This window comes from Mustela lutreola, chromosome 3, assembly GCF_030435805.1.
Source record: "Mustela lutreola isolate mMusLut2 chromosome 3, mMusLut2.pri, whole genome shotgun sequence".
Taxonomy (NCBI): Eukaryota; Metazoa; Chordata; class Mammalia; order Carnivora; family Mustelidae; genus Mustela; species Mustela lutreola.
Genome location: NC_081292.1, coordinates 11,274,088 through 11,286,971, shown reverse-complemented (window position 1 = coordinate 11,286,971; position 12,884 = coordinate 11,274,088). Strand labels below are relative to the sequence as shown.

Below are 12,884 nucleotides of genomic sequence, written 5' to 3'. Positions count from 1 at the left end.
CTAGATGTCCATCAGCAGATGAATGGATAAAGAAGATGTGGTATATATATACAATGGAATACTATGCAGCCATCAAAAGAAATGAAATCTTGCCATTTGCAACAACGTGGTGGAACTAGAGGGTATTACGCTGAGTGAAATAAGTCAATCAGAGAAAGACAATTATCATATAATCTCTCTGATATGAGGCATTTGAGAGGCAGAGGGGGTGCTTGGAGGATAGGGAAGGAAAAAATGAAACAAGATGCGATCGGGAGGGAGATAAACCATAAGAGACTCTTAATCTTATAAAATAAACTGAGGGTTGCTGGGGGTTGGGGTGGCTGGTGATGGACGCAGGGGAGGTGTGTGCTGTGCTGAGTGCTGTGAAGTGTGTAATCCTGGCAATTCACAGACCTGTACCCCTGAGGCAAATAATACATTATATGTTAATAAAAATGATTAACCAAAAAAAAAAAAAAAAAAAAAAAAAAAAGTCCTTTCTGAACTGCCTCTTTAACTCTGAAGGAATGACAGGCAAACTTGCCCCCAAACTGGATCACAGTGTCACTGCTGGAGTGGGACCCATTAGGACTAAGAAAGAGACGCTGGGCAGGGCCTCTTTCTGGGTGTCATGTGCAGGCCGGCAGGGGCGCGAGGCCGTGAGGGAAGGGTGGGGGGAGGCTCGGGTCCTGTTCACTGAGAACACAGAAGCCAAGTCACTTGGAGGACAACAGAGAAGGTGTGAAGGAGCCGAGGGCAGGGCGAGGGCGAGGCAGAGGGCCCAGCAGAGGGAGGGCAGCAGGCAGCCTCGGAGGACTGCGTGAGCTCGGGAGTCAGGAAGCAGAGCGGAGCTGCCGTCCGGACTCTGGTTCTCCAGCCCGGAGCTGGTCAAGAGAGCAGAACCGGCCCACGAGGCGTGTGGAGGAGGACAGTGTTAGGAGAGACGCCTGCTTACGAACCAGTGCGGGACGGTGAGAATGACAGCAGCCATGGGGGTGAGCTGCTGCGCTAAGAACTGCTGCGGTTCGGGAGCAGGCTGAAGGCAGCTGGACAGGAAGGTGGAAGGAATCAGGGGTCGCGCGTGACCAGTGGGGGAAGAGCACAGGGCTGACTCGGGGCAGACTGCTGACAGCGGGCACAGTGCCCCGAAAACACTCCAAACTTCTCTGGGATCAGGACAGCCCTTTGGGCAGAGGTTAGAAGAGGAAAACAATGACTTGAGATAAAGACTCAGTAAATCCAGGGAAAGCTTCCTTTGTGTTCCACGAGAATGCACTGACAGCCACCTGGGACTCTCTCGTTGTACTACACAGGAGCCCGGTCAGTGCACTGCTAAATACGCCACTTTCCCAAAGACCCGGGGGAGGGGTGGGTCCCAGCTTCCCATTGTGAATCCCTAACTTTGACTTCTGGGGACAAAGTCTTGCTGTAGGCCCGGAAACCCATGGGACGGGCGCGAGGCCCTTAAGCCTCCATCTGCCCTGTGGCCTTGCAGCCCTAAGCGAGGACGGATAAGGTGAACCAAAGGCGTCTGTGGGTGTTCTCAGCTCCCAAGCTGGAGCTGGCAACAAAGAAGAAGGAGCAGATAAGACAACGGACATGCTGGTCTTATGGATAAAAAGCTCGATCTGGATTAAGGAAGATCTGCTCAAAGAACCGAGTGTCTTTGCTTGGCAGGGAAGCAGCATTTACAGACACTGCTTTCTTGTGCTTCTCAGAGCACGAGTATCTCTACTTTGCATGATGGATGCCATCCCAGCCAAGGATTTCTGTGCCATGGAAAGTGAGGGGCTTTCTGAAGCATGACCTCATTTCATCCTCACAAAACCTCACGAAGCAGGTATTCTTGCTCGTGTTTACGGGTGAGGAATCAGGCTTCAGGAACCTTCCGAGTCCCTGGCCCAGGCCACACGGTGAGTGGCAAAGCTGGTACTGGTTCCCAGGTCTCAGACTGTGCTTTGCAAGAGGAGAAGGAATGGTATCCCCAGACCCAGAGATGATAGCATATCTTCTAGAAAAGGACTGTGGTTTTTTGGGAAAAGTATAGCGTTTTCCTAACCACAAAAACTGAGTTTATAAATCTTTCTTTGCTGAATAGGTACTTATTGGGCACCTACCACATGCCAGATGCTGCTTTAGGCATCTGGGATTAAGCCATGAACTTAAGAGACAGAGACTGCTGTCCCCTTGGAGGGCACCATGACAGTCTAATTACGTGAACAAGAGAAAGAAATCTTACCTTTCTGAGGTAGTTTAGGAAGAACTCTTGGACCAAGGGCAGTCTTTGCAGAGCCGGTGCTAATTAATAAATAAAAATCATTCAGTATCTCAGAATGTTAAAATATCGCTAGTGATCTAATATTCAAGGAAATCACAGAGTTATGCTGAATTCTCTAAAAACCCTTTCAAAATTTCTTCAAGAAAAGATTACAGTCTGTTTTCCATAGTTCAAAATTTGGCTGGGGAGGACCCAGGAAGGGGTGAACAGGCCAGCTCTAGGAATGACAAAGCCGCCACCTCCGCTCCTCAGGTAATGTCCGAGTGTCTGGCAGAGCATGATCGCAGAGGGCCACACTGACATCTGTCTCCACACAGGACACAATCTGCCACCCTAACTCTTGCCACCCCCCCTGCCCCAGGTGAGGACACTGATGTCTGGGGACTTTCAGCAGAGGGTCCCAAGGCTGGCCAGGGGAGGAGCTTATAAATGGAGACCTCGTTCCGTTCATCGCCAGAGCGCAGGTGTCCTTGGGGGCACCAGAGCAGACAGTGTGGGTCTCAGACCTCCAGACTCTCCCCGAGCTTTCCCTCCTCTTGGAGCACTTACAAAACGAGTGGGGAAAAACACCCAAGTCTCGGGAACAGAAGTCCACCCCGTGGGGTCTGAATGATCCAATGCCCCCCCCCCCCACGCCCCTGCCTCCACCGATATGCCAGGGCTGCGGCGGGCACGTGCGAGCCGGCTCCCGCGGTGCTCCTTCAGCAAGAGGCTGGAGCTATTCTCAGAGGACGCCAGGGCCCGGCAGCCCCAAGGACGCACAGCAGTCGGGCACCGGAGTCCTCTGTGCCAAGAGCGCCTCTGAATCTCCCGTCTGTCCTCTTCTGCCCTAGGGTGTCCCAAGGATTGGCTTTCCCCTCTTTGTCTCCTAACTGCCCTTAAAGGAACAGGGAAAGCCAAACCAACCCAACAAAACAGAGTCAAAGAAGCTGAAATGCACTTGCTGTCCCCTCCTAGCTGTCTCTCCTCAGCCCTCGTGAAACCCTACTGCCCCCAGACTATGGGACGTAAGGTCCCTGCGAAAACCCAAAGCTGAACCCGTTTGGCGCATGTTCTCAGGGAAGCACGCGTGTCGACTACTGACGGGAGCACGGCGGGGATTCCTGACCGAGGCCCTGGGCCAACAGCGGACGCCTGTGAGCCTGGGCCGCTTCCTGCACAAACGAAGACGAGGCTGCCGCTGTGTGCACGTGTGTGTGTGTGTGTGTGTGTGTGTGTGTGTGTGCACGTGTGTGCATGCATGGGTGGCTTGATTCTCTTTAAAAAGCGTTTTGAAGCCACTCTCCATGTATCAGACACTCTCTCCCTCTGGAAGAAGACCCCAGAACTGCAGTCTGAGTCCCCCCACCCCCGCCCCGAGCTGGGTGGGAGGGGGACGGAGCGGGAATGATGGGCGGGACGTGAGGGGAAGCGATGTTGGGACGCGGAGGCGGAGGACCACTGGGCCGAGCCCAGCTCTGACATCTGCCACCACTTAACCTCAACTGTACAACGGAAGGAACAGTAATCGGTCTTTCTGACAAAGACGTGAAGACGAAGTAGGACAGCAGCATTAACTTAAGTGGAGACTTTGTTTTGCTCTTTGATCAACTCTAGAAAGCAATCCCCCTACACCAGCTGACTCCTTCTCCCCGAGGTTTTGGGACTGGAAGTGGCTCTCTGTGTCTTTATCTCAGATCAGGCCTCTGGAGAAGTGTCTTTACACTGGGATTAGACAGCTGTTGCCCACAGAAGATCTCCCAAAGCCAGCCCCCTGCTTCCATGAAAGGAGGGACGGTAGAGAGGCTGCTTTCAGCCTAGCTTAAGCAGATCTTACAAATGGGGGCCCTTGGAGAGTCCTATTTTTATGTCTGAAAATCTTTGGGCTGTCAGATCTCCCTGAGGACTGTTTTAACTCCCAAGTCTGTAAAAATGAGTCAAGAGTAACAAAACAAAGCTACTTAATTAAAAATTAAAAATACAGCCTCATTCTGGTAGACTCTGACATGCGGGAAGCGAGGCCTGTCCCCACCGGGAACCTGGAGGGAGCAGAGCCTGGCACTGGACACCCCAGCCTGCTGATGTGCCTGGACACAGTGGCTTGTCCCGGCGGGCCCCGAGGGCCAGGTGCACAGGCAGTATACGCTTCCTCTCCTCTCCCCATCAGCACCAGCTGGCAGGCCACACTTGGAATATGTTGCCATAACACCCGTTTCTAGAATTTCGAACAGCGAGCTGTGATCCCCGCCGAGGGAGAAAGGTGAAGGCAGCTTACCTCGATTGCTGAGACAGTCCCTCAAACTTGTTCGCGGTCTTACTTGATGACGACGGACCCACATCGTTACCTACAGGGAGACATCACACATCATGTTGCCTCTTCAGACAGGGAAGTGGAATGGCGCGACTTAGGACGAGGCAGACAGGCACCCTCTGGTTCCAAAAAGGAACCGGAAAGTTTCGAGCTACAACAGTATGCATTTGTAACTTTAAAACAAAACTAAGCACTGCTGTGGGCTCTGACAGTGTTTACTTTTTTTTTTTTTTTTTAAATTTTATTTTTTTAGCTATTCAACGACTATGTTGAGAAGGTGAGCAGCCTGCCCCCAGGCAAGGCCTATAAGATCACAGGACTTTGGGGATGTCCCCTTGGCTCAGGAACTTGTCCTTAGCTTGGGTGCAGGGAAAGAAGAGTAAAACCTCAAATTCACCCAGAGGCCGCATGCCGGGAGACAAGCCCTGGGAGCCAGACTCAGAATACACAACCATAAACTGTGTGTGTGGACGCTCTTCAGCAGGCTGGTGACAGCTGGCCGTCTGCGGGGCAAGACTCTTAGGCACTCTTGTCATCACTCCCTCAGACATTAGCATTTATTAAGCACCAACTAGGTACAAGGCTTGGATGGAGAGCAGGAGGCACCAAAGTAAATCAAATGTCACTGCTCTCGCCAAGCTTCTGATCCGGCCCAGGCAACGTGTGTGCACAAGCGAGACTGACAGTACGGAATGAGGTCAACTGTGAACAGGGCTGGGTGCTATGGAAAGGAAACAGTGTCAAAACCCCACTAGTAAGAGGTGCAGGGAACGTCCTCTCTGCCGGACAGAGCACCCGAACGGCAAAGCACTTTCTAATGGGGAGGGGGGCAGCAAAACCGCGAACGTGCTCTTTGTCCAGGAGAAGGCAGGAAGACCGGTGAGGGGAAGTCCTGTGTGACCCATCCCACGGTGGGAGAAGCACACAGCCCCAGGCTGCCAGGCGCCCAGCTGTCTCTGGGACTCAGCTCATGTCCTTCCCCGCCCTTCAAAGGACTGCGGTGCGAAGTGCAGGCGTGCCCCTTCCTCCCCGGCCCGGACACCCACAGGATCCCCGGGGGGCCGTGGGGAAGGGGCTTGCTGACGAGAACCAGAGACGGGAGGGCAGGTGCAGAGGACAGGAGCGGCTGAAGCACCGAGCTCTGTACCCTACGTGCTGTCGGCCCCACAGCACCCGTGGCTGCCCAAGCGCTTCTCCCAACAGGAAGGACGGGCGTCATTATCCTCACTTTAAAGACGAAGCAACGCGGTGAAGGGCACTGGTGGCTGCAGGTCACACGGCCACCGATCTACTGGGAAGTCCTGACCGCGGGTCTACAGGCCTGTCGCTACCTGTCCTGCCGCCCCGATGGTGACGTCAGTAGCAGCCGCCACCGCTCCCTGAGTGTTTTCTTGGAGGGAGGTCTGGGGTAAGTATGTCACTGGGATCACGAGGTACTGAATCCAAGACGCCTCCCTGCTGTTTTTGAAGAAACACACAGAGCGGTACAGCGAAGCCCAGGGTCACGTGGCTGGTAGGGGTGAGAGCTGGGACACGGAGCCGAGGAGCCGGCCTCCAGGACCTGGACTAACCAGCCTTCTCACCGCTTGCCCCACGGACCCTCCCGGACAGGGAGAGGCTGGCGGAGGGCTAAGGCGGGGCTCCTGGACAGAGATTTCTGTAACTCTAGGACACACCCGCAGAAGAAACTAGCTCCACTGGTGTTACTCCGGCCGGTGATTTTCAAGTATAGCTTTATTTTAATAAGACCCTCCTCCGACCACCGGTCCATTTCCATGAGCCATCCCTGGTACTGACGACTCCTCCCGCAGCCTCGCAGGGGTCCTCCCCGCTACGAACGCCACTCACGGGGGCGTTTCTTTTCAGCAAGGTGTTTAGTGTGAGTCTTGGGGATTAGCTCTCATATCTCACATTTTGAAACTTCAATGAGCCGTAACAATGAACATGTCAAAGAAAATTCTACGTTAGGGTAAACCACTGCACCTGCTAATTCCCTTTCCACGTAGAAAACATTCCAAACCAGTGATTCTTAACCCTCTTACGTGCAGGATGGATTATGACACCACGTGGGCTGCAGAAGGCCCCTTGCTCCGTTTCCGGCCACCCACTCCAGTGTCACGCAGATGAGTGTGACAGATCACAGATCACCCCAGGGGCTGCGGTCTGACCCCGCAGCCCAGATGTCTGGGTCCTCCTTCAACCCTGCTCTCTGGCCACTCGAGGTGACTCTATTTCTCTCCAAAGACACTGTGTTTCTCTGCCTCCGTAACTGGCCCTCTGTCCGTTCTCTCTGCAACAGCAACCCCCCCCCCCCTCGCAGTGAACTCCTAGGCAACCTGCCAGGGGCCTCTCCAAAGCCAGCTTCTAGCCAGACTTGACCACCCCCTCCTCCCCGTCAGCCCACCACCGCTCATCACAGAGCAGTGGTCAAGAGCGCAGATTCCGGAGCCAGACAAGCCTGGGTTTGAACTCCAACCCTGCCATCACTCAGTGGGTACGAGTTTGGATTAAAATGCTTTTTCTACTAAGCCTCAGTCCCCTCACCTAGAAAATGGGAACAAAACAGGATCTACTCCGCCAGATGGGTATGAGCACCACAAAAGATAAACTATGGAGTGCAGACCACGGGGCTGTGCCGCAAGGAGCATGACACAAATGGAAACTATTACTCATAGCTCTCCGATGGAATGCAACAGAATGATGATGGTCTACTCACTGAACGAGCACCTCAAAGGCAGGCGCTGTGCCCTGGTCATCTTTATAACCTCACTTGCTAGCCCAGTCTCTGGCACACAGCAGCCACTGAGTTCCTGAGGAATGAAGTGAAGCACCACAGCACTCACTCATCTGCTTCTCTGCCCAGATTCATTCCCCCCACACCTGGGGGAAGGCCTCGGTGGTCAGCAGACAGGAAGGCCAGCAAGCTCATGGCTAGGCCAAGCCCATGTGCCACGCCTGGGAAGAAAAGTGTGACTTGGACACGTATCTGAAAGAAGGATAGTATTCAAGGGAGGAGTAAAAACATGGAAGCAGTTCAATCCCCTCTTCTCTCTTCATGCAACTTGGAAAAGAACTCCTGTGTCCAAAAGGTGTGTGTTAGCAGGATGCTGGGCCAGCAGGTGAGGAAGCCGTGGCCAAGACTTGGGGTCAGACATTGGGCCAAGAGTTTGTGGACAGACAGGAGGACACTGGCCCAGCAGCGAATGACACACAGGCTTCAGGACTGATCTGGAATAGTGGATCGATGCAGGAGCCTTGGAGTCTGAAGTGGGTTCACACACCAGCTCTGAAGTGAGCAGAACTGTGATTCTGAACAAGCCTCTGACTGCTCTGTGCTTCGGTTTCCTCACTGACAAACTACAGACAGTGAGTCTCTACCGTACACGACGGCTGTGACAGCTGAATACGATGACGGATGAGTGCCCAGGCCTGGTAGGTGGGAGATACTCTGCAAATGGTAGTAACCATCACTACTTTCTAGATAAGCATGCACACTGGGGGCGAGGTGAGTGGGAAGCAGAGAGCGGATATGAAAATTTACTGGGAAACCCAAGAAAAGGGAAGAGCAAGACACTTCTGTCCAGAGGCTCTTTTACAAACCAATACTGCTTCATGAGTCGATGTGCGTGCCTTGGATCAGACATTTCAAATGCTGAGCCTTTCACCTTAAGTTCTGGCCTTGAAAGAGAAGTGAACCAATCTGTGGTATAGTTTTTCATCAATTATTTGCTCTACAATTAAAAAAAAAAAAAGCTTATACAATTTTAAATCCCAGTGACCAAAGATAAGGAAAGTGATTTGCAGAGGTCATGTAGCCTGGGATGGGTAGAACCCAGATCAGAACCTGGGCTTCCAGAATGTTATTTTAGTGCATGTTATAGTGGCCTGTGGTGTGCTGTTGCCAGTTCTCTGAAATATCCAAGAGTAGCCCAGAGAACTGTGCTACTCTAAGATATTAATTATAAGACTCTCAAGTGTGAGAAGAGGGTAGATCTTAGGGTCACCACAAACTTGGTAATTAGATGTATTTTTTTCCTTTGCTCTTGCCTATAAGAATCTCAGTGTCAAATCTGTGGTCTATTTCCAGCCACTGTATGCGATCTTATTTACATATTTTGTGAAGAGATCACACTCCTGGACTTTTACTTCGTCACCTTTATTCTCCCTTTGTCCTCATTTTAAAATTAATTTTACTTAAATTGTTTTAAAATATGTGTTGGCCTATTATAAAAGTAGATTATAAACAAATTATGTTTTTCCAAAAGTGAGATTTAATGACATGCCACTTGAAAAATCAAAGTCCCCATAGAACCGAAATCTGCCCATAAGCCTATTTGTTTTCTCATCCAAAGCCTGCCTTAGCAGTCTCCTGAGACAGATGGCTGACTTCATCACAGCAGCGGGACCGCAGTAATGCAAGGCCGGGGCTATTTCGGGTGCCGCAGACACGGTGCTGGCAGGGAGAAAGCCCCGAGTGGCCTTCCCCGTGCACCAGGGCTCTGTGCTGCCGATGGATGAGGAGGCAGAGCCGGGAGGAGGGGACCTTCCTGCCCGACTACCTTCTCCTCTCCTCACTTCATGGGCGAAGAAACAACTGTGGACATGGGGAACGGTCAAGACTCACAGAGCGATCATGTGCAGAACACAGCAGAGCACGGAGAGGAGAAGCGCAGGCTCTCCAGCTACACAGGCTGGGGACAGATCCCGGCTTCCCGAGTCCCAGCCATGGGAACTTGGGCAGGTGATCTAATCTTTCCATGTCTCAGTGTCCTGAACGTTGAGGTCCCAGCACTTCCAACTTTGTGGAACTGTGGTTAAGAATTAGATTAAGGACTGGGGCTCCTGGCTGGCTGGGTCGGGGATGCATGTGGCTCTTGATCTTGGAGGCTGTGAGTCTGAGCCCATTGGTTATAGAGATTACTTAAATAAAACTTTAAAAAAATAGCTAAGTACTATTAACTAGCCTAGTCCCATTTTACAGTTGGAGAAACTGAGGTATGGAACAATTCAAAATAACCACTGGAAGCCGCTGGGCTACCAAGTGGTAAGGACGATCAGAGTCTGGTATGGCACCGGTTCCACACTGGAGCACTCTGCCCTGACACAGACAGAGCACAACCCTTGAATGGAGTTCAGAATGCCCTGGGAAAGAGCTGCGCACAGAACCACTGCGGCAACCCCGTGCCACAGGCTGGGAGTGCGGTGGTGGCTAGACTGGGGAGGCCCCTTGAACAGGTCCCTCGAGAGCAGATCTTGAAGGATGACTAAGTATTAACACAGATGAGTAGAATATTCCAGGCTGAGGCACTTTCTGAGCAAAGGCTCAGATCTTAGAGGAAAGCACATGTGGTTTGGGACCCTGGTGTATTTATGTGGTGGGAATGCTGTGGGGAGGCGAGACCCTGGGCCAGCACAGAGGCTGTACCTGTACCACCCACCCCGTGCCGGTATCCACTCCCTGGGCCCAGATCCTAACGGCGGGTCCACAGAGGGAAGCTGTAGGCATCACCAATGTTGACGAGGAGACTGATCCCCGTTTCATCAGCAGTCTGGATCCCACTTCCGGTTTCTGGAACATCACGTCAGCGGGACATAGGTAGGGACAGACCAGGCCTTGAAGTATATCTCACGCATCACCTTAGAAAGAACGGCCCTGACAGTCTCAGAACTACTATTTAGAGTTGTCTGTGAGTGACCACCGAAGCCTGTGTGTGGAGCACTGTCACTGTGCCACAGACAGATTCTGGCTTTCCCCCCTCACAGCTGGTCACAGGTGGGAGACTCTCGCTGCGGGGAGCTGCCAGCAGATGGCTCAGGGCCCCGTCTTCGAAAGGCTAGTGGTGACTGTGTTTCTTACTGAAAAATGTTGCTTTCCCATTAAAAGCAAAACAAAAGCCCAGCAGCTACTAGGTCTGCTACTGAGTGATGAGTAAGAAATCTAAGAAAGCGATGATTTCTAAGCCAAAAAACAGGGATTCTGTAAAATTAATTGTAGACTGACTGAGCCTGTAGGGCGACTTTACACAGAAAAACTGATGAACAACAGGACTGACGTTTAGTGGAATTGGGAAAAGAGAGTTTATGATTTGTGGTATGAAAATCTGCACGGGTCTGACCTTCAGCTGAATGTTACTGGGTTTGGAGAGTCCTCTTGGATGAAACCTGGGGATGCCTGAAGGGCGGGGATAGCAACTGTGGACAGGTCAAGGTCACATATGACACGCCGGTGTGTGTGTGTTCGGGAGACTGCACTGCTCTTCCCTGGCGTGTCTCACCGGGGATCCGAGCTGTCACCCTCCACAAATGTCTCCTCCTTTGTGTGGCCTTCCCCTGTGGCCTGACACCATTTCTCAGCATTTCCGCAGCATTCCGTTAATATGTCAGCCCTCATGGTCAAGAACACTCACTCACTGGCTCGCCTGTCTTCCTCACGAGGCCATGGGCTTCCTGAGCAGATGGGTCGAGATGGCCCACACGACTGGCACACACGCATACGGAGGGAATGGCCAGCCACACAGACATGTTTGCGCACCCACTGTGGTGCCACGGCCGGATGACAGATGTGCACCAACCTGCATTTGGGCAAGTGCGGCTTTTTCCAAAAACCCAAAAGAATTGCAACACCTTCACGCAGGCTTTTGAATAGGCCCTCTAATGCATTCAGCTGAATTACCTGTCAGTTATAGCCCGAAACCCAAGGAAAAGAAGCCACGACGAAACTCAGGGGCAGGGGTGTCTGGGTGGCTCAGTGGGTTAATAAGCCTCTGCCTTCGGCTCAGGTCATGATCCCCGGGTCCTGGGACTGAGCCCTGCATCAGGCCCTCTGCTCAGTGGGGAGCCTGATTCCTCCTCTCTCTCTGCCCACCTCTCTGCCTACTTGTGATCTTTGTCTGTCAAATAAATAAATAAATAAAATCTTAAAAATAAAGAAAAGAACAAACAGAAGGTGACCCATGTGAAGGAGCGCGGGCCTCTGGAAAGCTGCTCTTTCTCTCCATGCCTCTCAGGGACCTGGCGCCCCTGGGCTCTGCAGAGACTCTTGGTTCTTGACTTGAATTGTTGCTGGGCTAGTAAGGAGTTCTGGGGAACTACAAAGTTAGGAAAGATGGAAACTACGTGCCTTGTGGGTGTAATTTTGTCTGTGGTCAGTTGTGCACATTTATTCACTGTCGGTGGTGACGGAGGACCTACCACACGCGGGCTCGACGCTAGGCCCTGCAGACACGAGAGACGGTTGGAGTCCCTGCTCTCGTGGAGCTTACATTCTAGAGAGACCGAGAAGCAAACACAGAGTACTAATCCACGGTGATGAGGTGCTCTGAAGGAAGTGGGGGGGAGGAAGCTCCTTTAACGAGGGGGAAGGGAGCCAGCCTCTCGAGAGCAGGACACGGCTACGGCTGCGGGGAGCAGAGCAGCGCAGGAGGGAGCCTGGTGTGCCTGAGCAGTGAAGAGGCCGTGCGGCCTGAGCGGAGGGCGAGTGCTGGAGGGTCAGCAGCCCCCCCACCCCGCCCCTGCAGGGTCCTCTAGGTCCTGGGCCAAGCGGCTGGCATTCACCCTGAAGCACACCAGGAAAGCTTTACAGGCGAGAAGGGACTGTGTCTGATTTACATGTTGAGCAAACCTTCTGACCGATACTCTGGCTGTTGTGAGAATGGGTGACTTTGCTTTTCTGAGCCTCCGTTTCCTTGTCTGTAAATGAGGCTGACAATAAGCTGCCGCACGGCTGCGACTGTGACTGGAAGAGGTTTCCGAGCACCATATCTGGTACACAGGGAGTGCTCAGCACTGTAGTACTGCCCTGGTTTTTAAACGATCCTAGAGATCTTCCAGGATGCTTCTTGGCCTCGAGTACAATCACACCCGTGTGTATCCAAGCCCTCATCCGGCGTGCGTGCAGTCTGGCCCGTTTGTCGAATATGCTAGGTGTCCAATGCCCGCTGTGCCCCACACGCTGCTGGCCCTGACTTTAGGATGACTTACCCCAAGGAACTGCGCCTTTGTTTGGGGGCCCGTGAGGTAGTGGGCTGGGAGGGTCGGATAGGGTTCTCTTGTGTCCGGGTGGTGGGGGAGGAGGCCTCTTCTTGGACAGGGTGGAGCTGCCACTAGAGGTCTGGGTGCTTAGAGGGAGTGTTGAAGGTGGGCCAGTTGGACCTAGAAAGGAATCGAATGGGGCAGGAAGGTTAATCCCAGTCTCACAGACAGAAGAGCCTGTATGCAGTTACTTCCACACACCAAATATGGTGCCGTACACAGACAAAGCGCAAAGCTGGATATGGCCAATTCCATCAACTCGGTAGTTCACAAACAGGGGTTTCAAAATTGCTGGTAAAATTA

General features: G+C 52.6%; 1 protein-coding gene across 2 annotated transcripts in view; it reads right to left on the bottom strand.

Annotated features, from left to right (window-relative positions):
• Window positions 1-12,884, bottom strand: part of ASAP1 (ArfGAP with SH3 domain, ankyrin repeat and PH domain 1) — a 354,818-nt gene that overhangs the window by 14,336 nt on the left and 327,598 nt on the right. Inside the window, exons 25-27 of one of the 2 annotated variants that reach the window (XM_059165612.1) lie at window positions 12,531-12,701; window positions 4,515-4,584; window positions 2,222-2,280 (exon numbers count right to left, since the gene is read on the bottom strand). In XM_059165612.1, coding sequence (XP_059021595.1) covers window positions 2,222-2,280; window positions 4,515-4,584; window positions 12,531-12,701 — 300 coding nt within the window. The remainder of the gene's footprint in view (window positions 1-2,221; window positions 2,281-4,514; window positions 4,585-12,530; window positions 12,702-12,884) is intronic. The other variant, XM_059165613.1, reaches the window with a different exon arrangement.